At 56.9% G+C, this 18,627-nt stretch overlaps 4 protein-coding genes across 5 annotated transcripts; all 4 read left to right on the forward strand.

Annotated features, from left to right (window-relative positions):
* The first annotated feature begins 2,689 nt into the window (after positions 1-2,689).
* S100A3 (S100 calcium binding protein A3) lies at positions 2,690-5,391 on the forward strand. 2 transcript variants are annotated; one of them, XM_006214729.4, is made up of 3 exons: positions 2,690-2,755; positions 4,251-4,396; positions 4,864-5,391. In XM_006214729.4, exons 2-3 carry the CDS (start codon positions 4,256-4,258, stop codon positions 5,026-5,028), a joined length of 306 nt encoding a protein of 101 aa, XP_006214791.1. In that variant the 5' UTR covers positions 2,690-2,755; positions 4,251-4,255; the 3' UTR covers positions 5,029-5,391. The 2 variants fall into 2 exon arrangements, with proteins under 2 accessions (XP_006214791.1, XP_015103793.1); XM_015248307.3 differs by lacking the exon at positions 2,690-2,755 and adding an exon at positions 3,366-3,439.
* A 1,246-nt stretch (positions 5,392-6,637) lies between these two features.
* S100A4 (S100 calcium binding protein A4) lies at positions 6,638-9,287 on the forward strand. The gene is made up of 3 exons (XM_006214730.4): positions 6,638-6,783; positions 7,693-7,845; positions 8,990-9,287. Exons 2-3 carry the CDS (start codon positions 7,705-7,707, stop codon positions 9,152-9,154), a joined length of 306 nt encoding a protein of 101 aa, XP_006214792.1. The 5' UTR covers positions 6,638-6,783; positions 7,693-7,704; the 3' UTR covers positions 9,155-9,287.
* Positions 9,288-13,242: 3,955 nt separating this feature from the next.
* On the forward strand, positions 13,243-15,224 carry S100A5 (S100 calcium binding protein A5). The gene is made up of 2 exons (XM_015248192.3): positions 13,243-13,383; positions 15,031-15,224. Exons 1-2 carry the CDS (start codon positions 13,246-13,248, stop codon positions 15,172-15,174), a joined length of 282 nt encoding a protein of 93 aa, XP_015103678.2. The 5' UTR covers positions 13,243-13,245; the 3' UTR covers positions 15,175-15,224.
* A 1,094-nt stretch (positions 15,225-16,318) lies between these two features.
* On the forward strand, positions 16,319-17,813 carry S100A6 (S100 calcium binding protein A6). The gene is made up of 3 exons (XM_072945904.1): positions 16,319-16,474; positions 17,087-17,245; positions 17,588-17,813. Exons 2-3 carry the CDS (start codon positions 17,108-17,110, stop codon positions 17,720-17,722), a joined length of 273 nt encoding a protein of 90 aa, XP_072802005.1. The 5' UTR covers positions 16,319-16,474; positions 17,087-17,107; the 3' UTR covers positions 17,723-17,813.
* Positions 17,814-18,627: the final 814 nt, after the last annotated feature.

An 18,627-nucleotide genomic window follows, 5' to 3' on the forward strand; every position in this document is an offset into this window, starting at 1 on the left:
GATTGGGGCTAGGGTCACCCTGTCCCTCGGGCCCAGGTCTCTTTGGCACAAGCCCATGAGTGTCTGAGTACTCTGGGGCCCTTCATCTTATTTCTCCCTGAGAGGCAGAACCAGACACTGACCTTCGGGGGGCAAGGCAGTTTCCCAGGAGCCTTTGTAAGGTGGTGGTGGTGACAGTGGGAGCCAGAGGCAGGGAGAGATGGGGAGGAGGGGGGACAGCCCTGCCAGGTCAGAGAGCACCTGCTCCCACTCTCCCACACTCACCTGGTTCCTTCTCTTCGAGATGTGATGCACTTCTCGGGGGGCAGCTCCACATCTGCAGTAGGGCAGCTTGGGTGAGAGGCCAAGGGCATTGGGCTCCGTCCAGGGTAGAGAATCGAGTGGACGGTGTGGACAGCGGAGGGTGGGAAAGGAGAGGGATGGCCCCTGTCTGGGTCTCGGAGAGCTGGCTAGTGTCACGTGCATTTGGAACCACAGCAGAAGGGGGTTTCAGAGTAGACGCTGGGAAGGAACTCTCAGCAGGCCAGGAAGATTCCAGTCATGGCCAGAGGAACTTGGGAAAGCAAAGGAAGAGAGGCTGCAGCTCTGCCCACCGCCTGCGTGGAGGCAGAAGCCTGGAGACAGTGACCTCGTGGGAAAGGTCTGGTTCTCCCCCTGATGCCCCGCAGTCTGAGCCTCTCCCAGTGGACAAACAAAGGTAAGGCGTCCCGGGCAGGCGCAGCCAGGCCGTGAAACGTGAAAGGCTGAAGGAGAAGGACCCGGGCTGGGAAGAGGCTGCCCAGCTCTTTCCTGACCACCCAGATAAAGCGCTCCAGGTCCCACCACCACGTCCCCCCTAAGCCCTGCTGTATCGTTCTTCCGAGCACTTCCATCGCCAGTCTAGCAGACATGAGTCTGTTACTTCCCTGAGGTGGTCCTCGCCACAGAGCTTGGGTTTTGTCTGTTCTGTTTATAGCTGTACCCCCAATGCTCATGACAGGTGCCTCTAAATATTTATATGAATAATGAAAGCCTCTCACCCTGCCGCTAATTAGTTATGTGACCTGGGCAAGTTACCTACCTCTCGGTTAACATGTTGCCCTTACCGTGTACCAGCGCTATTTACCTATGAGCTTTGTAAATATTAACTCATTTAAGCCTCACGGCAATCCTGTGGAGTGGTGGCCACGATTTTCCTCGGCCATCGACAGATGGGAAAAGGAGGCCCAGAGAGATGAGGTGACCTGCTTGAGGGAGGTGGCTGGTGGCGGAGCCAGGCTGTCATAGGTGGGAACAGTGCTTGACCTAGAACCGAATTAATTGCTGGTCCACTCTGGCCACCACCTCTGTCCCCTACTCCCCATAATTCCTTGCCTATAAAACAAGGTTAATCACAGCTCTCCCCTCCTTGCCTTCCCCACTGCCCACTCCCTTCACCCACAGGGGCCGAGTCTTCAGGGAGCTGACGGCACAGGCGAGCTCTGGGTGCGGGGCCGGGGGCCCGGGGCCCGGGGTGAGGTCCAGGCGGCATGAGCTCTCTGGCTGCCCCAGGAGCATTTGGGGGTCTTCAGAGGCCTGGGTGTTGACTTCTTGCCCCCCTCCCACACTCTGCTGGGTCTTGCCTTCTCTTCCTGTGACGTGAGGGGGTGGGTGTGTGTCTCAGGCCCAGGGATGAGGGAGGGAACAGGGAAATGACACCGACGGATTTTCATTTCTGATAACATGGTGGCTTGTGCGGGCTGCAGTTAAGAACAACCAAAAATCCGGATAAAATAAAAACACTTTTTTTCAAAGCACTGGCGAGCTCACAAGGCAGTAAGTATTGAGGAGACCATAATCTAAGTGAAAGCAGACTCCAGGAGGTGGGGAGGATGCCGGGGCCCTCAGGCCCTGAGGGCATTGGCCAAACCGAGCCCAAATGACCTTTGGCTTTGACAGTTTGTGGCATGAGGAAGGGCCCACTTGAGGCGGGGAGACAAGGGGGACACCTCCTACCTCACAGGGCTACCTGCTTGAGCCAAAACCCAGAGGCAATCTATCCCCACCCCACGGGAGTGCAGGGAACTCGGCCTTGGCGCCAAGGGGGGATAGGAAAGGCCTGAGGAGCTCTGGCTACAGGCCACCCGGGCATGAGTCTGCACTTGGTGTCGGGGGTGTGTGTGGGGGAACCAAGAGAAGGCAGCCTAGACTTCTGGAAGCACCCCTAGGACTTCCTCCTAGGCCTCAAAGACATCCCTCGGGCGATCTGCCCAGGGGAGGAAGCAGTTCTCAGCCCAAAGCGGCCAAGCACCATCCGTCTGGAGATCAGGCAGGGAGGGGGTCTCATGGCCTCAATGTTGTCATCGTAAATAAGGGGACTTAACCAGATGCCCTCCAAGACCCGCTCTGGCATGGGCATTCTCTGGGGGTGAGGCTAGAGTGTGTCCCCACTTTGTCTTTTGGGGTGTCTCTTCAGTGTGAAGGGATAGAGGATGGTTGTGATGAATCACTTGTCCCTTCTAAGCTCACTGGAAGGAGACAGGCAGGAGGCTGTGCAGAGGGAAAATGAAGAGGTGGTGGTGTCTGCAGCCCAGACTGGGCCTTTGATGTGTGCACGGCTAGGTGGGTGGGTGGGGCCTGTAATAGGGGTTGCCAAGGAAGGAAGCAGGGGAGCCCCTGGGGACACCCTCAACTTGACCTACTTGGACTCCCATAATTGCTCCCTTCCCCCCTTGGAAAGCTACAAATAGGGATGCTTTGTGGCTGGGCTCTCAGAGCTGAAACACCAGCACCAGGGGTGAGTGCCGGCTGCCTGGGTCCTGCCCTGGGCTGGGTGGTGAGTGGCCGGGGTCTGGCTCCTGGCCCAGGGTCTGGCCTAGGGGGCAGAGGGATGACCACAGCAGGGATTGACGAGGCGAAGGGAATCAGATAAGGTGGATTCAGGGGTGCCCTCTTACAGCGAGGAGTTGTTGGGAAGCTTGGGTTTGGGGGTGTGCAGAGCTGAGGTCTGGCCGAGCGGCGCAGGCAATGAGCTAAAAGCTAAAGGCACTGCTCTTACCCTCCCTGCCCTCACCGCCTCTTTCATTCCTGTCAGCAGGTTGAGATGGGCTAGGGCCGTGGGGAGGAGAGGATTCCTTCCAGTCCCCAGGCACTGGGCTTCTGAAAGAGCAACAGTAGTGGCGCCAGGCAGGCTGGCAGGAGCTGGGAAGGACAGCTGAGCACCTCTGCAGTTCCCTGTTCCCTGAGATCATGACCCTTCCTTCCCCCTGCTCCAATCCTGAGCTGTCACAAAGAGTTAGACCTCACGCAGGGCAGGGCAGGGCCCCTCCCCCTCCCCCAGCCCTGCACCTCTGCCCCCGCCAGCCACAACCAGGTGGGCCATTTGCTCCACAGGGCCCAGCAGAGGGGGAAACATCAGGGAGAGAGTCCTGGCCCAGGCTGCCTCGTGTTGCAGGACTCCTGTCCCCTGGGGGAACCAGGCGTGAGTCATTGGGCTCACATGGAAACAACACATGCCTTCCTGGCTGCCTTATGGTTTCCCCAGGCTGGAGGCAACTCCCTGAAGGGTGGTGGGTGGGGCCAGCGGAATGGCGGGGGTGGGCCATTCCAGGAAGGATTTCCCCTTTAACAGAGCAGGGTACCCTTCTGCAGAGCCTTCTGTCTCAAGACCCCCAGGGGTCAGGGGGATGGCCTCAGGTGGGGGAGATCACTGATTGGTAGGTGCATACCTGTGTTGGTGAGGTGGTGGGGGTTCCTCTGAGATCTGACCCTCCCTGAGAATGCCCAGCCTTGCCAAGGGCCTGAGGACGGGGAACACGGGGCCAGGGTCTCCTAGTGCAGGTTCCTAGAGAAGGAACTCTGGGGTCGGAAGGGGAGGAGGCTTCTAGGGCCAGGGCCTGTGTCTGATGGGGTGGTGCAGAGTGGGACTGAGCCCTCGCTGGGTGCTGGGATGAGGAAAGCTGGAGAGAATCAGGGAGTCCTCAGGAAGCCCCTGGGTGGGGTGTGCCAGCTAGGGGGTGGGCCACTCTCCCTGAGGAGTTTGCAATGATGTTGGGGAGAAAAAAGTCCTCGGTCCAGGGGAAGAACAAGTGTGGAGGGGACAGTCGGGAAATAGATGAGGAGGGGCCGGTGTAGTCAGGGAGGGCTACTCAGAGGAGGGGGAGTTTGTGGGGCTGGAAGCCTGGAGGAGATTAAGTCAGATCTGAGCACAGTCCCTGGGACACACGGAAGGCAGGGGGGAGCAGGAGGCTGACATGGCCTCTGCCCTGAGTCGTACCCCTGTTCTGTGACAGTGAGGATGACCAGTCCTCTGGAGGAGGCGTTGGCTACAATTATATCCAGCTTCCAGAGACATGCTGAGCGCTTCGGGGACAATTATACGCTCTGCCAGGCGGAGCTCAAGGAGCTGGTACAGACGGAGCTGCCCACCTGGACCCCGGTGAGCACCTGGGGTGACCATCCCACGGGAAGCACTGCTAAGACTCTGCAAAGAGAGTCCTGGAGATGAGTTGAGAATCAGACAGCCAGGGGGTGGAGGCCGGATTGTGGGGAGGGGGTGCTAGGAAGCGGGTTAGCACAGCAGGAATCTCAACTTCCCCACCTGTGAAATGGGAGGACAATCATCACACGGGTGGCCTGGCAGGGCTGTTCGGAGGACCTAGCGACAGCACTGGGAAAAATGCCTGACACACAGTAGGCACTCAGTAGCACAGAGCAGGTGCTCAGTAAATGGCCCGAGAAGGAGGACTTGGGAGGCGGATGGACACAGGTGAGTTACCAGAATAGAAGGGGTGTGGATTGAGCGGGACCACCCAGGATGGTGGAAGGGATGCTGAATGTGTGCACGAGACCGTTCTGTCCTCCTCAACCTGCCTCCCCATCCCTCCTCAACCCTGCCCTGCACAGACGGGCCTTCGGGAGTGTGACTACAATAAATTGATGAGTGTCCTGGACACCAACAAAGACCAGCAGGTGGACTTCGCGGAGTACATGAACAAGCTTGCCTGCCTTTGCATCTACTGCCACGAATACTTCAAGAACTGCCCCCCAGAAACCCCCTGCTCTCAGTAATGGGCAGGGCTGCCCTGGGGCAGGGATCTGGGTCTGCTTAGGACCTGCTCCATCTCTGCCCTGAGCTGTCCTGGGTCGGTCAGCTGCCCTTCCCTCCTCGTGTCCCCTCCATCCAGAATCTTCCAGGTTTGCCCCTGATCTGTGAACCCATTTACCTGTGAGTCCAGGAGGCATGAGGGGACCTCCCAAAGGATCTCAGTGAGTGACCAGTAGAGCAGCAGCCAGCCGCTGCCTCCTCACCGTGGCCCATGCTGGCTGGAGGCGGGGGTCTGCTTTGAGACTGTCCAGGCCCACAGAATATGTGCAGGAATGAGACCATGGCGGGAAAGGTCCTGTTTCTCTCCTAATAAAGAACCGGCATCACTTGGCTTTGTTTGGTTCTTCTGAGAGGATAGCTGGGGTCAGGTCAGAGTCTTGCCGAGGCTTCGCTCCTCTCTGGCCACTGGAGGATGGGAGGCTGAGGGCAGTTTCTGGCCCTGCGGAAATGAAATGTTTTCAATATCCATCAGGAGGGGTTGGGGTCAACACAGGGACCATGTCTGTGGGAGGCTGGTGGCTGGGGGACCTCTCTCTCTCTCTCTCTCTCGTGGGTCTTTGAAGAAGCAGCTCCCTTGGGCTGTCCACCTGACAGGATGTTCTGGGAGGAGCGTGGAGCTATAGGGGAGGGAGTGGGTCTGTTCCCCCTGCCCCGCCGGGCTGTGGGAGCCCACAGTGCAGCACTAATGGGATTAGAGGTCTGACTAAGATGTTGTTCCCTGATCAGCAGAGGAGGGGTGCCCTACATTGGAGGGGGAAGGGGATCCCTTCAGGCAGACCCCATCCCAGAAGCTACAGCCACCTGAGGGACTTAACCCCTTAATTTGGACCCTCCCTCAATCCCTGAGGTCATACCCAGACCGAAGAGGTTACCTTGATCCCTGCCTCCCCCATTTTGTGCCATGTTGTCTCTAACTTTCCACCCCAACTTGCACTCATCACTTCTGTCACCCATCCCATCTCTCAACTCCCCCTTCTGACACCTTCTGCCTCACCTCTGCATCCTCTCTTGGTCCCTTCAGTCTGTTTCTGAGCCCCCAGGCCTGACTCCCCTTCTCCATTCCATCACGACTTCACCCAAAACCTTCCTCCATGGACCTGCTTGTGGGGGTCCCAGCACCTCCTTGGGTGTCAATCTGTTCTTCCCCTGAGACCTGCAGCTCCTGTCCTGGGCGTCACCCAGCCTGGCAGAGAGCCCTTGGGGGAGGGGAGAAGGACAGCGTGAGTTGTCCCCAGCACCAAACCTGGGGTCCCTTCCCTGTGTTCCTAGGCAGCCTCACTCCAGGGCAATTTCCCACCTGTTACCCACCACCCTGAACCCGTTTCCTCTATGCCGGCTGCGCAGTGGGACCACACCATCCCTGTCCCTCATGCCCCAGGCACAGACTGCCCCTTCCTCTAGCTCCCTAAAACTCAGGCTGAGCTGTGCACGTGGGGGTGCCCACCCAACCAGGGCCCCTCCCTGTGCCCAGCGGAGCTCTGCCATTATCCATCTCTGCCTACTCAGGGCAGGAAACTCGGTTTGCAGGCTGGGCTGGTGGAGGGGGCCCGTGGCATTTACCACATCAGCACACGATAGGAGGGTTGTCTCCCGCTCTCCCCCATCCCCTGCCATGGGCAGGGCCTGGCCAGGGTATAAATAGGTCACACTGCTGGGCTCTCCCCACTCTTCCTCTCTCCCCAACCCTCTCTCCTCAGCGCTTCCTCTCTCTTGGCCTGGTGAGTTGTGGTCTCCTGACTGGCTTGCAAGGGCTGTTGGGGCAGAAGAAGGGGAAGCTGGTGGGGACAAGATGACTAAGTGGATCCAGATGTGAGATTCTGATGCAGAGGCTCTGGGCTGGGACATGTGCGTGTGTGTGGTGGGCATGCACGCGTGTGTGCTTGCAAGAGAGAGAAAAAAAAACACAAAAGAAAAAGTGTGCAGGTGGCTGGGTGGGAGCCCTCTGTGTGGTTTTGTGACGCTGGGGCTTGCAGATGCTGTAGTGTGTTTTAGCGCATGTGTGACTGGTGGGCATGCACCTTGGCTTGTGTCTGCTGGGTTGCACAAGCTCGTGTGTACGCCCTCGGACATGGGGAGCACGGTGAATGCAGAAGGCGACTGCGGACTTTTGTCTGCTTGTGTCCTAGGAGCCTCTGCCCTGCACGCAGCAGCCTAGCCCAAGGGAGGGTGGCCTCCTGGTCCCTCCCCTGCATCCGAAGCCTCTGCCACCTCACCCTGCCCCTCCCCATGCTGGGCTCTAGGCCGCTGGGTTTTTCCACTACGGGGCCCCTGGGCAGGCCTCCAGCGGCCTCACCCCGCGCTGGGAGGGAGAATGGGTTAGGGTGGGGCTACTGTGGGCTGAGCCATGGGAGTACTCCGGACAGAGTGAGGGGTGGAGAAAGCACTCTTGTTGAGCTGGCTGCCTGAAACCCAGAGCCTGTGCACTGGGCCCTGCAGGTGTTCACTGCCTCAAGCATGAATTTTCCGCACCACCTCCCCTCCAAGCCCCGCTTTTCCAGGCAGCCTCTGTAGCGGGAGCTGGGTCGCACTAAGTGCTCCCTGAGGGATGGGAGTCGGGTGGGCATTCTGAATACATGACTGGGGGTGGGATAGGGAAAACAGGGGTGTCTCTGTGACCCTGCCCCCAGATCCTGACCACCATGGCGTACCCCCTGGAGAAGGCCCTTGATGTGATGGTGTCCACCTTCCACAAGTACTCGGGCAAGGAGGGTGATAAATTCAAGCTCAACAAGTCAGAGCTAAAGGAGCTGTTGACCCGGGAGCTGCCCAGCTTCTTGGGGGTGAGTGATACTGCCCAGGAGGCACCAGTCTCCTGTGAAGCCTGGGCTACAGCTGGCATCTACGTCTGAGTTGGGCGAGTTGGGGCAGAGAACTCGCTCTGGCTGCCTGGGGAGGAAGCACAGTGGGCACTGAACGCTCACTTCCTGGTCCCCAGCAGAAAGAGGGCTGAGAATGAACGGGTAGGTCACTGGTCAGACTCTCCGCCAGGTGCTTTGTACGATTTAACTGGAGGGAAACTGAAGCTCAGAGAGGTTAAGTAACTTCCCAAAGCAGCCCGTGTACAAAGCTGAGGTTCATGAACCAGGGCGGTCCAACTCTTGCCATCACTCCAGCAATGAGTCTTCTTTTTTCACTGAAGTATAGTTGATTTACGATATTGTGTTAGTTTCAGATGCACAGCAAAGTGATTCAATTATACATACTTATTTTCAACTTTTTTTCCATTATAGGTTATTATGATATTGAATATAGTTCCTGGGGCTATACAGTTAATCCCTCTTGCTTGTCTATTTTTCTATATAGTAGTGTGTATCTGTGAATCCCATACTCTTAATTTATCCTCCACCCATAAACATCTTTTAAGTTCCTATTTGGCTTGTGGATGTGAAGACACAGTTACGGAGACACTCACACATGTACAGACTTCCCCTGAGCAATGCTGCTGCCGTCTCTATTGACCTTTATGCAGTTTATATATTGCTTTCATGACTCTTGTCTAATTGGATTCTTTTTTTAAAAGCTCTTTTTTTGTTTTTCTAGGGAGGGTAAGTAGGTAATTAGGTTTATTTGTTTATTTTTTTTAATGGATGTCCTGGGGATTGAACCTAGGACTTCATGCATATTAAGCATGCACTCTACTGAGATATACCATCCCTCCAATTGGATTCTTCAGACAACCTTGAGGGGACACATGTGGTGCCCCTTTCCAGTTGCACCCAGGTCCTCAGACTTCCTCATCTGAGGATAGCCCTCCTCCCACCCTAGCTTAGCCCTGAGGACTGGAGGTCCAAAGCTGGGTCTCCCGAGGAGGGGCTGTGCCCTCCTGAACTCCCATCTGGAGGTGGAAACCTGGTCTAATCTTAGCTCTGTGCCCACCCCCACGCCGGGCTTCTGGTTTCTACCTGCAGCTTCTCGCCCCTGCAGAAAAGGACAGATGAAGCCGCGTTCCAGAAGCTGATGAGCAACCTGGACAGCAACAAGGACAACGAGGTGGACTTCCAGGAGTACTGCGTCTTCCTGTCCTGCATCGCCATGATGTGCAACGAGTTCTTCGAAGGCTTCCCGGATAAGCAGCCCCGGAAGAAATGAAGGCTACTCGGGTGTGGGTGAGGGGCCTGCCGGCTGGGTCTTCCCTGTCGGCAGTGGGCACAGTGCCTCACCCCGGCTCCCCTAGACCGTAAGCTCAGTACTGAGCAAGTTCAATAAAGATTCTTGAACACTAGGAGGCTGATGGTCTGAGAGAGTCTTGGGGCGTGGTGTGGGGCTTGAGGGATATGGGGGGTATGGGAGCTCTGGCAGCTGAGCTGCAGTTCTGTGGGGAGTAGAGAGCAGGCTAGTGAAGGTGAGGGAGGGACGTGGGTGAGCGTGCATGTGTGTGGGGGACAGAGTTGACTCTGGATGGAGCTGAAGGCAAGGAGAGGGGCCCCCAGAGACTTGGAACAGCCCCGCTGTGGGACCTCAGCCAGCGCACTTGCCCATCCCACTCTCCTACCTTGCCTCTGGCAGGACATCTGACTGCAGCGGGGATGGGATGGAAGGTCGCATCTGCTCTTGGTTGGGGTCTGGAATGGAAGTGGACGTCCTGGGGGTGGGTGGGGGGAAAGGTCTGAGTCACAGGGAAGAAGCAGTGAGGCCAGAGTGGGATGAGGGGAGGGCTCAGTCTTGACATTTACAGCCCGGGCCCTGTCCTGCCACCCCTTCCAGTGCTCTGACTTCGAACCCCAGGATCGATAAATCCTTCCTGTCCATGGTCGGATCAGGGAAGCAACGTGGCGGGAGAGCTGGCTGTTGGCCGCAGCATGAGATGTGATCGTTCTCTCAGCCATCCACCTCTGTCCCAAAGACCCTGGGATGAGCTCTGTTACCAGTTAGCAGCCATGCTTCTTCAGCAGAGGACAAAGGACCTCGGAAGGGATGAGTGGAGGATAGTGGCTGCGGTGGGAATAGGGAGATGGTGGGAGGTGACCATAGTTTTGGGGACAAAATTCCAGACATAGGATCTGATCAATGAAATTGAGATTTTTTCCACCCAGAAAAGATCAGGCATGATGTTTCCCTTCAGGTTGAAGGCGAGCAGCTCCAGCAGGCAGTGGGTGGGATGGGCATCAGACTTCCAGGCCATGCCTGGGAGGTACGGGGACCCTAAAGAAGAGGTGAGTAGAGGCAGGTCCAGAGGCAGGGAAGGTCTGGTTCCCTTGACCTTTCAAGCTTCCTCCTTTCCTTCTCATCGCATTGTGTTTTTCTCAAGTTTCAGTGGAGTGGGTAGATGACTCAGAGGTTCCCTCAGGGTGTGACTACAGAGACTTGGGTAGAATTTTGATCCAGGAAAAATTCTGCCGCCTCCCCCTCCTTCCCCAACCCGGCCCCAGGCTGCCCATCTTCCAGGGAGCGCCCTCCCTTGGGCCTCCTCCTGCCTTACTCTCTACTTTGGAAACTCCTGTTGCTTAGCGACCGTCCCTGGGGCTTCTCTAGCCTTGCCGGCCGGCCTGGGAGTGGAGTGGGGGCAGCGGGGAGCACCCAGGCAGGCCGGGAAGGGGCGGCAGCAGCGGTAGGCGCTAAGCTCCTAACTCAGCTCCTTCCTCCTACTTGGACTGGTGCCGGCAGAGCAATGCTGAGTCTCTCCTGAGACACAAGCAACTCTCCCTGACTCCTGCTCCATCTGTTACTGCACCCTGGACCTGCTCACCCCGGTCCACGGCCCATGGCCTCGCTCCCACCACCCAGCCCTTCCCTTCCTCGGTCTCCTCCCCGGTCCCTGATTCTCAGTTCTCCATTCTGAGCGTCTCTGACAATTCTTTCCTGGGATGATGAGTGAGGTTTAGAAGAAACAATTCATTGAAAAGCCCTTTCAGAATGTTAGGCTCTTGAGGGGAGGGAATAGCTCAAGTGGTAGAGCACATGCGCAACATGCACGAGGTCCTGGGTTCAATCTCCAGTACCTCCTCTGAAAGCAAATGAATAAGTAAACCTAACTTCTCCCCCAACAAGAACTAAAGAAAAAAATGTTAGGCTCCACTACTCAGCCATGACAAAGAATGAATTATAATGCCATTTGCAGCAACACGGACGGGCCTGGAGATGATCATACTGAGTGAGGTAAGTTGTACAGAAAAAGATAAATATCATATGGTATCCCTTATATGTGGAATCTTAAACATGATGCAAATGAACTTACTTACAAAACAGAAACAGACTCACAGACATAGAAAACAAAAGGTGAGGGAGGGATAAATTAGGAGCTTGGGATTAGCAGACACAAACTATTAAATATAAGATATATAAACAAGGTCCTGCTGTACAGCACAGGGAGCTATACTCAGTATCTTGTAATAACCTGTAATGAAAAAAATATATTAATGTCTGACTGAATCACTGTGCTGTACATTAGAAACTAACACAACATTATACATCAACTATACTTCAATTAAAAAAAGAAATCTTAGGCTCTATACTTGCTAATGACCTTGACCATGCCCTTGGTGGAAAACATCTTCCCTCACTGATTTCCATCTCAAGATGTGTCTGTTCTGTTCCTGGAGTGGGTGGGAAGAGAACAGCCTAGGGCACGGGGTGGGGGGGGGTACCTGCATTTGTCCCACATCTCCTGGGTCTTCTTTCCAGGGCAGCCTGGCTATTGTCCCATCAGATTGTGAGTTCTGATTTTTGGTTGAGAAAACAAAGCTTCTGGGACTGAAGGTCTGTGTGCCTTGGTGAACTCAGTGTGCCTCCATCCCTTCTGTTTGGAAACAAGGAGTATGAGACTGGCAGAGGGGGGTTCTCCCCAGCCGCACCCCAGGAGGCTCTGACCTGGGCCTCCTTGTCCCTGGCCCCTTCTCATTGGCCCTTTCTCTCCGCTGGTCTCCTGGGGACTGGAGCCAGGGGATAAAGGCAGAGAGCAGTGGGAGGGAGCTTTTTTCCGCTCTGTGAGTCCTTTGGCTCCCTCTTTCCTTGGTGAGTCCTTCCTTCTGATCTCCCTGCTCATCTGTATGGTGGGGTAAGCTGGTGATGAGGCCAGAGGGTGACCAGCTCCCGTGACCTCCACCAAGGAAGGCCCGGCCCGATAAGTGGGCATGTGCTCAGGGAGGAGAGGGAGAGTATTTGGACCTGTGGCTTCCGGAATCTCCCGAGAAGCAGCTCTGGGGTGGAGGTGGGGATCAGGACCAGCCAGGATGCTGCTGCAGACGCCCAGAGACCCTTGCCTTCTTCCACTGTGGTCCTGGCTGAGTCTCCTGGAAGTGGGGACAAGCTGACGGTTTTGGGTGGTGGGAGATGAATGAAGGGTCCAGCTCAAGAATTGCGAGGTGGGCTTTGGGCTGAAGGGAAGAGACAGCAGTGCCTTCCTCCCTTCCTTGCTCAGGACTCTACACAGACTTACCTGCAGCCCCTGAGTTCCCTGGGTGTTGGCTCCTTCCTCCTGAAGGGGGAAGCGGTTTTCGAGCCTGAGTCACAGGAGCTCCGACTTCCTCTTCTTTTGGGTGGGTGTGGCTGTGCAGATGGACTGGAGGGCCCCATTCAAACCCAGCCTCTGGATGCAGCTCTCAGAGTGACCCTGGAGGTTTCAGCAGGCCCACCCCCTTTGCTGCCTTGTGGTCGGTCTGTGTGTACAGGTCTCTGGGCAAGAGACGGGAGACCAGCTGGACAAGCCCTATCACCTCTCCCTGGTTTCCTTTGAAGATCTTATCTTCCAGCTCCAGCCCCAGTCTCCTCTAACCCCTGGACTCTCTCTTTGCCCCATTCCCCACTTCTAGAGTGGGACACTCCCTGATAACAGGTGATTCAGGCACCCAGGCCCTGGAGGGCGACTAGGGTGAGGACTGCCTCCGAAAAATGAGTGCCCAAGCTTGACATGGCAGGGAAAAAATCCTGACCCTTTCTCTGTTCCACCATCTGCCACCAGTTCTTCTTTTGGGGAGGCCACCTTGTCATCCCTCTGCCCTGAGACATCTCCTAGGCTCCTTTGGGGCTGGTCAGTGTCCCTGCTCCGGGGGTTCCAGGTTTGCCCTGGGTCTCATTACAACCTGTCCTGAGTCGTTGGGGTCCACTTGGTAGATTTCAGTCTCATCATGGAGTCATTGAGGGAGCAGCTTGGAGGTGGGCTAGTGATGGGGAAGCAGAAGGTCCAGCTTCCTGGGCAAGGCAATCATTTCCTCTCCCTTCTGCCTCCAGAACGTCACAGTGTGATGGAGACTCCTCTTGAGAAGGCCCTGACCATGATGGTCAGCACTTTCCATAAATATTCAGGCAGAGAGGGCAGCAAACTGACTCTGAGCCGGAAGGAGCTGAAGGAGCTGATCAAGAAGGAGCTGTGTCTTGGCGAGGTAGATGGTGGTCCCCTCCCCACACCCCAGGGTCCCAGGGCTCCCCCCCAGGGCTCCTCCCGTGGGGAAGGGAAGGGGAGAAAAGAGAAATACCAATACACCTGCCCGCAGAGTACTTGTTTTGGCCAGGACAGAATGGCCGGAGGGGATGGACAGAGACTCAAAAGCAGGTGGACATTGTGGGCCAACACAGCCTGAGGCCTGCCAGGGGATGAGTTAGATGTCACTGGGAAGGAAGAAGGGACTGCAAGGGTCTGGAGGGTGGGCTGCAGGCTGCGTGAGGATTTAGAACCAGATCAAGGAACCCTCTGTGTGGGGATTGGGCTCTCGCAGCTATGGAGCCGGTGCAAGGGGTTGTGGGGGATGAGGGGGTCCAGGTGTCCAGGTCAGCCGCATCCAGCTCAAGGGCAGGGCCCCTCCTGGTTCTCCTCTGAGGGTCTGGCATGTCCAGGGCTCTCAGCTGGTGCTGACATGAGAACCAATAGGTTCACTCTGCTAGTTGGTGGACACAAGTTGGAAGGAGACAGAACTGATACCAGACGGCGATGGTGGGAGGGAGGCAACTGACAGAGGCGAGGGCCCATAAGGTAGTCATTATATTATTATTACAGTTAAAAAACAGTTGAGGCTCAGATACATTCTGTAACTTGTCCAAGGACACCCAGCTAGTGAGAGGCTGGAGTTCCAGACCAGGCCCATGTGTCACCCTCCCTCTTTCCTTTAAAATCAGCCTGGGTGTGGTGGTGGTGGTGGGGAGGTGCTCTTCTGTCACATCCTTAATCCAGGGGGCCTCTCCAGAGAGAAGCTCCAACGAGTGTGTCCTTGTGGGCAAGGGACCGAAGCAGGTGTGGGTGTCACCAGGCTTCCCCTCTGGCCTTCCAGCCAAAATCTCTGCATCCTGGAGTTAATGAGGGCAGAGAGAGGGACCGTGGGTCCAGCAGGGTTAACTACAGGGGGACAGAGACCCTGGGGAGGGCCTGGCTATAACGGGAGCCCAGACTGGGGACAAGGATGACGTTGCAGAGAGGCTGTTTCCATCTCCGTATGTCCTGAAGTCCTGCCTCCTGTGGAGAAGCTGGAGTTGAGGGCATTGAAGAGGAGAGGGCAGGATGTGTCTGTATTTTCCTCCTGTTCCACCCGAGGGCCCTGTCTCATCCTCTTGGTGGAGCTGGGCTGTGAGGACAGAGGACGAGGTAGACAGTACGATGGGAGGCCAGGCACTCACTCCATACAGCTGTTCTAGCAGGAGAGATGTCTGGTCAATTCTCAGCTGTCCCCAACAGGGACAGAATAAGACTTGGACCTTGCTCAGTGCCACATAGTCACCAAGTCGTTTCTATTAGGTGTTGTACGAAATCTAGATCCTTCTTTCTTTGGGTGGCAGAAAGTGTTGCGGGGAAGTGGGCTGCACTAGCCTTTCTCTTGTAGTTTATTAGATTCAGGAGTCAGATCACTGAGCCCCTGCTCGGTGCCAGGCCTTGTGCTGGGTGTGGCCCGGGGGAAACTCTGGGGGTCGAGATGCTCTATGTAGCTGACTTGGCTGGGATCACCCTGAAGCTGCCTTGCCAGGGGATGGGTGCCAGCACGCAGTGTCAGGGCAGGGCTCGGAGGGGTGGCTGACCTGTCTTTCTACCTGGGCCCTCGAAGAAGATGAAGGAGAGTAGCATCGATGACCTGATGAAGAGCTTGGACAAAAACAGCGATCAGGAGATTGACTTCAAGGAGTACTCGGTGTTCCTGACCACGCTGTGCATGGCCTACAATGACTTCTTCCTGGAGGACAACCAATGACCGGGGCTCAGTCCCTGGCCTCCGCGGCTCCTCTCACAAACCCTCTGAAGTCTCTTGCCCTCCCTGTCCTCCTAGAAGGACCCTGCTTGGGCCTTCCCTTCTAGCAGAGGAAATAAAGATTTTCCATTCCAGGCATCTGGGGCTGGTTTGAAGATGTCTTGTCCACCTTGGCTGGGGGTGGGGTGGGGCAAGACAGAGTTTCTCCTTAGGTGGGTGGACAGCCTCCCACCCCCTTTCCTGCCCTACAGTGAGGACGTGACTAAGCTTATCCACACTCCCTTTTGCCCTCCTGGAAAATGGAGAAGTCCGGCCAGGCTTTTGCTCGCCTCCCAGGAATGCTGCAAATATGCAGAGAAAGCTAAGAGGGAAAGTATGTTGAAAGCGAGGACCCTTGGGAGGCTGGGATATGTTTCCTGAGGGCAGTGATGGAAAGGCCAGTCTGACTTGTCACCAGTTTGCAGGAGGCCACTTGACAACCCTGGTAAGGGGGGGAGCCCGGTCTTGACCTCCACACCAGCCTCCTTTCCATCTCCGCCACCCCCCCTTCAGCAGCAAGCCCTTGCAGCCCGCCCTGCCCCACCCCACCCCACTCATCTCTGGAGTCCAGGGCTTTTTGCTTTCTCCCTCTCCCCATATCAAAATCGTTTTTTCAAGAGAGGCTCTGAAAAAACTTAACTGGAGGGTAAATAGCTAGTAATACCTAAAGGGCTCGGCTCTGGTGTGTGTGTATTTTAACGGCCAACAGGCTGCGGGTGGAATTCAGGGTGGAGGGTGGGGAAAGGGAGCGGAGTAGTGGCAGGAATTTTTTGCTAGAGGAATGGGTGTTCGAGGGGTCCTTTAAATCACATCGCGTAGACCAAGGGCTGCGCCCCATCCTTCCTCTAGCGTTGACCATGAACGCCCCTGGGGGGCACCCTTCTCCACTCTCTTCCCCCTACACACACACACACACACACACACACACGGCCCTGCACCTCCTCCGCATGCCGTGTCACGTCGCGGTGGAGGACAAACTGAGTTTTGGGAATTAGGCAGGAGGGAGCTCAAGGTCACTGGGCTGGCCGCGGCCCCCCCTAAGCGCCCCCACCCCGAGGAGCCCCGACGGGCCCGGGGCAGGAGGCGTGGAAAGCTTGGGGCCCGGGTGCGAGCGAGCGGCGGGCGCGGGGCGGGCCGCGGGGCGGGCGGCGGGCGGGGTGGGCTCTCGCCGGGCCGGCCTCCCGGACACGCCGCTATAAGGAGGGCGGGCCGGCCGCGCGCCGCGTCCCCTCGGCCGCTCCCTTCTGGCTCCGCTGCAGCCGCGGTGAGTCCTCGCCGGGGCAGCCCCGTCCTTCCGAGCCGCCCGCCCTAGGGGGAGGCCGCGGGCCGTGCGCGGCGCCTGCATCCCGCCCCGGCCGCTCTGCGGCGCTCCCGGGCCGGCGGGGAGAGGCCGGAGCCGCCAGGCTGGCCCCCGGCTAAGGCATCCAGCGGGGCGGCTCCCCGCAGTGGCCCTTCTCGGTGCGGGAGGGTGTGTCCCGGGTGTGTCAGCGCCGCAGTGCGCGGCTCTGTGAGAGGGAGAGGGAGAGAGAGTGAGAGAGGAAGAGAGAGGGAGTGTAGCCTCCATCCCCATCCCCCAGCATACTCCCCAACTTTGCCCGGAACCCTTGGAAAAGAGTTCTCGGCTGCGGTCCTGTTTGCTCCTTAGAGTCCTCCAGCCCCGTCTCCTCTGGTCCCCCGCGGCCACAGATCTCTTGGCCCTCGAGTCTGCCCGCTCCCTGCCCTTCAAGCCCTGGGCTGGCCCCTGATGTCGTTTGACACCTGGCGGTGGGCAGGGTAGTCAAAGGGAGTTGGGGGTGTTGGGACAGAGGTCTTGGGGTGTATGGGTGAGTGAGAAGGCCCTGCCACCCAGGGTGCTGACCAGCCTCTCTGCCCCCAGCTCTGAGCCCAGCCTCCAGCCATGTCGTGCCCCCTGGATCAGGCTATTGGCCTCCTGGTGGCCATCTTCCACAAGTACTCCGGCCGGGAGGGTGACAAGAACACCCTGAGCAAGAGTGAGCTGAAGGAGCTGATCCAGAAGGAGCTCACCATCGGGGCGGTGAGCGGTCTCCCCTGGCCCTCTAGAAGCAGGACTAGGGGAGGGGGGAGGTGCCAGGTGCCTCTGACTCACACTTACCCACATTCTGGCCCCGCGTGAGACCACGTGCCTTCCTGGCCTACACCCCTGAGGGGCCAGGGGTGCTCTTAGCCTGGTACTTACTCCCCTTAATGAGGAGTAGGAGCAGGGAAGTAAAGCCAAGTGAATCCAAGGTGGACTTGGATCTTTGGTGACAAGTGAGCACAGAGCCACCTGTATGAGAGAGCGCTGCCTGGGACGGGGAAAGGCAGAGAAACCAGGGTTCTCATCACCACTGATGGATTTCCCGTTCTGACATGTTAGAAGCTGCAGGATGCTGAAATTGCAAAGCTGATGGACGACCTGGACCGGAACAAGGACCAGGTGGTGAATTTTCAAGAATATGTCACCTTCCTGGGGGCCTTGGCCATGATCTATAATGAAGTCCTCCGGGGCTGAAAATAACTTGGAAAGGTGGAGACACCCTCTAGCTAGCCTGTCTGTCTAGTGGTGCGTAACTACAATAAATATTTTTCTTTGGTTAAATCTACCCCTGTGTCCTGGCTTCCCAATGATTTCTGTTTCCTCCTCTGGTGCTGCATCAGCCATCAGATTGTTTTCTCACAGGCACCTCTGGGAGTGACTCAGTGACTCACCAGATCAGGAGAGCAGGTGGGAGGGTCCACACGATGTGGGTGCACCCTAACAAGGCGGCTGCTAGCTCATAAGGTGCCTTTATGTGAAGTAGAAAAGATGCCTGCTCTGAGTGAAGCCATCTTAAGGAAAGGCTCAAGTGGTCCCCAGGAGAAGGCATTCTGGGATGGGCTTAGAGAAGGAAATGGTGCCTGAGCCAGGCTGTAATGGGTCCAGAATGGGTCAGAGATGGTCCTAGCAGGGTCCAAGAGGACAAAGACATGTTTATTTGCTCTGGGTGTGGTGAGAGGGGCAGGGCCAGAAGAGCTGTGGGGTGGGGCCGGTCCACTTTCTCACCACAGTGAGGTGGGGACAGAGAAGGCATATCCGTGTGCCCAGAGCCTGGATGGGGAGCGCTCTGTCCGAGATCACCTCGGATGCTGTGTGGTTGAGTTCAGTTCTGCTCCCTCTGCCCTGGCTGAAAGGGGGAGACATGCTTTAGGAGTCCTTTGTGCTGGGGGCAGTGGTCTGAGGAGCTGACAGCCGTGAGAATACGTGAATCATAGGGTGCTCGTGAAAGGGAGGGGTGAAGGTCCCCGGAGCTGGGCAACATAGCTTCAAGCCCTTCAATCAATACTGAGCCAGCTCATCTTCAGCAGAATGAATCATCCCAGTTACTCCATCGGAGCCAAGCCTGGCTCTCAACCCCCATCAGGGAAGATGACTAATTG

Source organism: Vicugna pacos, chromosome 21 (genome assembly GCF_048564905.1).
Source record: "Vicugna pacos chromosome 21, VicPac4, whole genome shotgun sequence".
Taxonomy (NCBI): domain Eukaryota; kingdom Metazoa; phylum Chordata; class Mammalia; order Artiodactyla; family Camelidae; genus Vicugna; species Vicugna pacos.

What these genes read in the sequence shown, in the direction of transcription:
- S100A3 (XM_006214729.4), top strand. Translation starts at nt 4,256, where the DNA reads ATGACCAGTCCTCTGGAGGAGGCGTTGGCTACAATTATATCCAGCTTC. An exon ending in AGCTGCCCACCTGGACCCCG is followed by an intron (nt 4,397 to 4,863) that starts GTGAGCACCTGG and finishes TGCCCTGCACAG; the next exon opens with ACGGGCCTTCGGGAGTGTGA.
- S100A4 (XM_006214730.4), top strand. Translation starts at nt 7,705, where the DNA reads ATGGCGTACCCCCTGGAGAAGGCCCTTGATGTGATGGTGTCCACCTTC. An exon ending in AGCTGCCCAGCTTCTTGGGG is followed by an intron (nt 7,846 to 8,989) that starts GTGAGTGATACT and finishes TCGCCCCTGCAG; the next exon opens with AAAAGGACAGATGAAGCCGC.
- S100A5 (XM_015248192.3), top strand. Translation starts at nt 13,246, where the DNA reads ATGGAGACTCCTCTTGAGAAGGCCCTGACCATGATGGTCAGCACTTTC. An exon ending in AGGAGCTGTGTCTTGGCGAG is followed by an intron (nt 13,384 to 15,030) that starts GTAGATGGTGGT and finishes GGGCCCTCGAAG; the next exon opens with AAGATGAAGGAGAGTAGCAT.
- S100A6 (XM_072945904.1), top strand. Translation starts at nt 17,108, where the DNA reads ATGTCGTGCCCCCTGGATCAGGCTATTGGCCTCCTGGTGGCCATCTTC. An exon ending in AGGAGCTCACCATCGGGGCG is followed by an intron (nt 17,246 to 17,587) that starts GTGAGCGGTCTC and finishes CTGACATGTTAG; the next exon opens with AAGCTGCAGGATGCTGAAAT.